The 5,901-nt window shown below is 34.2% G+C and overlaps 1 protein-coding gene across 1 annotated transcript in view; it reads left to right on the top strand.

Moving 5' to 3' along the window:
- Nucleotides 1-5,901, top strand: part of KIAA0586 (KIAA0586 ortholog) — a 133,316-nt gene that overhangs the window by 62,364 nt on the left and 65,051 nt on the right. Inside the window, exons 25-28 of the mRNA XM_010847676.1 lie at nucleotides 2,112-2,271; nucleotides 2,683-2,902; nucleotides 3,663-3,916; nucleotides 5,064-5,140. Coding sequence (XP_010845978.1) covers nucleotides 2,112-2,271; nucleotides 2,683-2,902; nucleotides 3,663-3,916; nucleotides 5,064-5,140 — 711 coding nt within the window. The remainder of the gene's footprint in view (nucleotides 1-2,111; nucleotides 2,272-2,682; nucleotides 2,903-3,662; nucleotides 3,917-5,063; nucleotides 5,141-5,901) is intronic.

Below are 5,901 nucleotides of genomic sequence, written 5' to 3'. Positions count from 1 at the left end.
CTAATAGATTTTGCCAAGAGAATGCACTGGTCATAGCAAAAACCCTCTTCCGACAACACAAGAGAAGACTCTACACATGGACATCGCCAGATGGTCAACATCAAAATCAGATTGATTATATTCTTTGCAGCCAAAGATTTAGAAGCTCTATACAGTCAGCAAAAACAAGACCGGGAGCTGACTGTGACTCAGATCATGAACTCCTTATTGTCAAAATCAGACTGAAATTGAAGAAAGTAGGGAAAACCACTAGACCATTCAGATATGACCTAAATCAAATCCCTTATGATTTTACAGTGGAAGTGAATAATAGATTTAAGGGACTAGATCTTATAGACAGAGTGCTTCATGAACTGGAGGGAGGTTCATGACGTTGTACAGGAGACAGGGATCAAGACCATCCCCATGGAAAAGAAATGCAAAAAAGCAAAATGTCTGTCTGGGGAAGCCCTTACAAATAGCTGTGAAAAGAAGAGAAACAAAAAGCAAAGGAGAAAAGGAAAGATATTCCATATGTACATGTATGAAATAACTTGGGCTTCCTTGGTGGCTCAATGGTAAAGCATCTGCCTGCAGTACAGGAGATATGGAGACACAGGTTTGATCCCTGGGTTGGAAAGATCCCCTGGAGAAGAAAACGGCAAGCTACTCCAGTAGTCTTGCCCAGAAAATACCATGGACAGAGGACCCTGGAGGAGCCCAGTTCATGAGGTCAGAGTCAGACACGAGTGAGCAACTAAACAACAACAACATGAAATGACTCAAGTCTCAAAAAGCTAAAATTAAAACTACCATATGACCCAGCAGTTTCACTTTTGGGTATATATTCAAAAAAACCAAAAACACTAATTTGAAAAGATACATGCACCCCAGTATTCACAGCAGTATTATTTATAATTGCCAAGCTATGGGAATAAGCTAAGTGTCTGTCAACAGATGAATGGATAAACATGTGTTTTATATGTACAATGGAATACTGTTTAGGCATTCAGGCATAAAAAAGAACAAAGTTGCCATTTCCAGCAGCATGGATGGACCTGGAGATTATCATACTGAGTGAGGTCAGAAAGAGAAAGACAAATATCCTGTGATGTGATTTCTATGTGGAATCTAAAAAGATGATGCAAATGAACTTATAAACAGAGGACTTACAAATATAGAAAACAAACTTATGGTTACCAAAGAGGAAAGGTAGAGAAGGGCAAATTAGGAGTTTCAGATTAGCAGATATAAGCTACTGTATATAAAATAGATAAACAAGGACCTCTTGTATAGCATGAAGAGCTATATTGAGTATCTTGCAATAACCTATAATGGAAAAGAATCTGAAAAAGGTTTTTTAGAAGGCAAAAAAATCTGAATCACTTTTCTGTATACCTGAAACTAACACAACATTGTAAATCACCTACATTTTAATTAAATTTTTTAAAGTGGGACTATAGCCAATATTTTGTAATAACTGTAAATCTAGTGTGACCTATAAAAATTATATAAAAATTTTAAAAATTCTAGATATAAAAAATGACAAGATTGTATCTGGTGTATCTGTGGATGGGAACTAGTTAGATAGGACATGGATAGGAAAGGAGACTTAATTTTCACTATCATCTTTTTGGATTTTGAATTATTTGAATTACCTAATTAACAAATTGATGTAAAAATTTTTGCTTTTTCCTTCTCTAATACTTTTCATTTCTACATTGTCTTCATTTCATTTCCCCCTACTTCTTCTTATCCTTCCATTGCTTTTCATAAGCTCTGTTCTTTTGTACTAAAAGGTTGATTTTTGATATTGTATTTATTAGTTAAAATGCTTTCTTTCTGTTATTTGGTTTACCTAGCTTGTGTGTGGGTTTTATCTTCAGCTGTTTTCCTCTCTGTATTAGATAAGGGGGCCTTAGATTTCTTAGGAGCCTAATTCTGAGGTAGAGCTGTTTGAATTGTCTGAGGCTTCCTCAGACTAGTCCTGAAACAAATAGCTAGAAATTAGAGGACTCCATTTTTCACCCTCCATCCATTTAAATTTTATGCAACTCTAAATAAGATCATTTTATTTTTCAAATTACCCTTATTTGGGAATTATAAGCACTACTTATCTTGTTTTATTTTAGGCAAGAGTGTGTACCCCTTTGGCTACCCCACAGCCAACTCCTCCTCGTTCGCCTTCATCACCTCCTAAGGAGCACGTGTTGGTAAAAACTCCAGATTCTTCTCCCAGTGTTTCAGATCACGATGTTGCTTTTCCCATGAAAGAAATATTGGCTGAAGAAGGTAGAAACTTTATTTCTATAACTCAGTTTTAATTTTTGCAACTATCGTGGTTTGTTGTATTAGAGTCTTTGTAGATTAGTATACACATAGCTATTGCTGATTAAGTTTTAGAAAATCACTTTTGCTGGAAGGGAAACTAAGGATTTGGTTGCCACTTTTTAAAGTATATGATCTGGTAGACATTTAGGTTGTTTTAAGTTCACGGTTATGTTGAAACTGAAGTCTTTTCAAGGTTATTTTTTTGTACTTTACTAAACTAATTTGGGAATTTTCCCATTAAGGGCCTTAATTATTATTATTAATTATTGTTGCCATCATTTGTATGCCAAAATGTTAAGGGCTATCTGAAACAACATATCTTGCCTTCCTGTAGACTTGATATTGACTCTTTCTTTTTAAAACAACCTTTAGGAAATGATATGCCTGCCATCACACTTGTTAATACCCCAGCAGTCACCCCAGTGACTACACCTCCCCCTGCAGCAGCTCTTACCCCAACTTTGTCAGAGACTTCAATTGATAAATTGAAGATGTCAAGCCCAGAGCTTCCCAAGCCATGGAGTGATGGAGACCTGCCACTGGAAGAAGAGAATCCCAACTCTCTTCAAGAAGAGCTTCACCCAAGAGCCATGTAAATGATAATATATTCACCTTTAGCAACTATACATTTTACCTTAAGTTGACTTAGATGACCTGTTGAAAACATCAGAAATGATAAATAAGGTTTATAATTCATGAGCTAATCTATAGTAGGAAGAAGTTTCATAAATTTCAAGTTTTTACCAAATTTATTCCTTCAGTTCTCTTTTTTCAAACAGAATTTTTTGGGAAATAGGTTAAATTTGAGGGAGAATCAGATTAATTTTGGAGGGAAACAGATTAAAATAAAGATATCTATAATACTGTTAATAAAATAGAATATGATTTTTCCCCAATGTGAATCTTCATTTACTATGATAAGTATTACCATGTATTACCATGCATTACCATGCATTATATTACCATGTATCCCCATGTAAGCTTTATTTTAGGGATGGTAGAACTTTCAAGATGGTCTTGAAAGTTCTAATCAAGAGATTAAAACATGAAGATGATTTTGGAAAAATAGATCTTGTTGGTTAATTATAGTAGTACAGATTATGTTAATATAGAAATATGTCTAAAGGAGACAGTATTTTTTCATCTATTTTTTTCGTATTATTTGGTTATACTGTGTGGCCTGAGGGATCTTAGTTCTCTGACCAGGGATCAAACCTTTTCCCCCTGCAGTGGAAACATGGTGTCTTAACCACTAGATTGCCTGGGAAATCCCTGTATCTATTTTCTTATATAACAATGAATATAGGCCTTCACTAACCTGATAAATTCAAACCATGTCTCTTTCTTCTTAGTGTAATGTCTGTGGCCAAGGATGAAGAACCTGAGAGCGAGAACTTCCCTGCTCAGCTTGCCCCTCCAAAGCCAGTTGCCCTTATGCCACTTCCTGCTGGCATCAAGGCTCCTTCCCCCATACAGATGCCAAGTTCAGATTCCTCCACTGTGGAGAGTACCTTGAGTGTTACTGCCACTGAATCGGAAACCTTAGATAGACCCATTTCTGAAGGAGAGATCTTATTTAACTGTGGTCTCAAAGTGGCTCCTAAGAGTAAGTTAGCTTGTATCAATTGATTTCACTGGTTAAATTATGATCCTTCCTAAGTAATACTTTTCTGTGTGAAATGTTTTTACTGAGTTTGTAAGATTTAACATAGTATAGTAGAAAGAATATGGACTCTGCAAGTTAACTTTTCTAAACCTTAACCTTAGACTCTAAAATCTCCCTCATATATTCTACCTTCCAGAAGTATCACTCTTAAAAGTTTGGGGTATACTTTCCAGTCTTTTTTTAAATATGCATATATAGGTACCTAAATACATCTGTATGTTACCTTTAAAAATAGGGTCATATTATACATACTGTTATGAAACCTGAATTTTTTTAACCTTAAATACATTGTGGACATTTTCCTGTATTAATACATATAGTCCTACCTCTTTTTTTCAGTGACTGGCCATTTAGATTGTTTAGATTGATCTAGTGGTGCCCTAATGGTGGGCGTTTTCAGGTTGTTTTCAGTGTTTTTATACTATACATAGCTCTCTGCTGAGTATCCTTGAACGTGTATCATATATCTAATATATAACTGATAGCTTCCTTAAAATATGTGCCTAGAAGTGAAATTGCTGAGTCAGAGTAGGCACCTTTAAAATAGCAATACATTGCCAACATGCACTCCAGAAAGTTAAATCAGTTTTTAATTGTATCAAAAGTATATAGGAGTATTTTCTCTTTTTCAGTTTCATAGTTCCAGTTGATATTTATAGCTCTTTTAAATTTCTGACAAGCTGGTAAGTGAAGCAAACATCTCACTCATCTTTGTTATAAAACATACTTTTTAAAGAACTGGTGAGATTGAACGTGCATGCATGCTAAATCTCTTCAGTCTCATCCGACTCTTTGTGACCCTATGGACTGTTAGCCCTCCAGGCTCCTCTGTCCATGGGATTCTCCAGGCAAGAATACTGGAGTGGGTTGTCATGTCCTCTTCTGGGGATCTTCCTGACCCAGGGATCAAACCTATGTCTCTTATGTCTCCTGCATTGGCAGGCGGGTTTTAGCTTGTGAATTATGATTTATGAACTTTGTCAGTATTTTTATTGTGTAAGTTTAAGGGTAATGTTTTACAACTTTATCGTGAGATTATTTACTAAATTTGTTTCTTGTTTCTAAATTTTTGCATTTTAATTTCTAGTTTTAGGAGATGAAGGACTGTATCTGGCAAACCTAAATGATAGCTTATCCAGTACTTTGCAAGATGCCCTCGAAATGGTAAGAAATGATTCACTTCACTTTGAATTCTGACATAAAAGATATCCTGATGAACTTGCTGCAACTGATCAGGGTTTTTCCTCAAATATTTGAGTTATAGTCATAAAATTCAACAAAGGAATTTAAAGTTTCTTATACATCTTATTATCATATCTATATATTTCATTATTGTAATTATAAAAATAGAAAATTATAATAGAAGATTGTAATGAATAGAAAATTTTTGTTAACCCCTGTGGCTCCAGTAGTTGAAACATGCAATTAATGTAATTAGATAATGAAAATCTCAGTGTACATTGTCATGTGGAGATATTGTAAATGCCTTTATAATATTGCAGGCAGGACCTTCAGTGTTGAAACCAGCTCTCTTATATTTGTTATTTTTCCCTAACCATGATTATAATTCTTTATGCTAAAAAAATAACTGAATTTAGTTAGTTTTAAAAGAATTACTGAAATACGACCCAGGGGCACTAACTCTTCTTAGTTATTATTTAGCTTTATAGACAAAAAATAGGCATTTAAAAATGTATTTTTACATAGAATATATATATTATATAATGTAAATATATATATTATATAATGTAAATATATATATTATATAATGTAAATACCACACAGAAATTATAATAGGGATTTTCTTTTGAAAACTGTTAAGGAATAGAAATCTTTACTTTTTATGTTTTCAAACAACCTAAGTGAGGAAGGGTTGTTGTGCTCAATTTTCATCTACATTTATCCATGTGTGTGTGTATGTGTGT

Source organism: Bison bison, unplaced genomic scaffold (assembly GCF_000754665.1).
Source record: "Bison bison bison isolate TAMUID 2011002044 unplaced genomic scaffold, Bison_UMD1.0 scf7180017864254, whole genome shotgun sequence".
NCBI lineage: Eukaryota > Metazoa > Chordata > Mammalia > Artiodactyla > Bovidae > Bison > Bison bison.
This window is presented reverse-complemented; position numbering and strand designations above follow the sequence as displayed.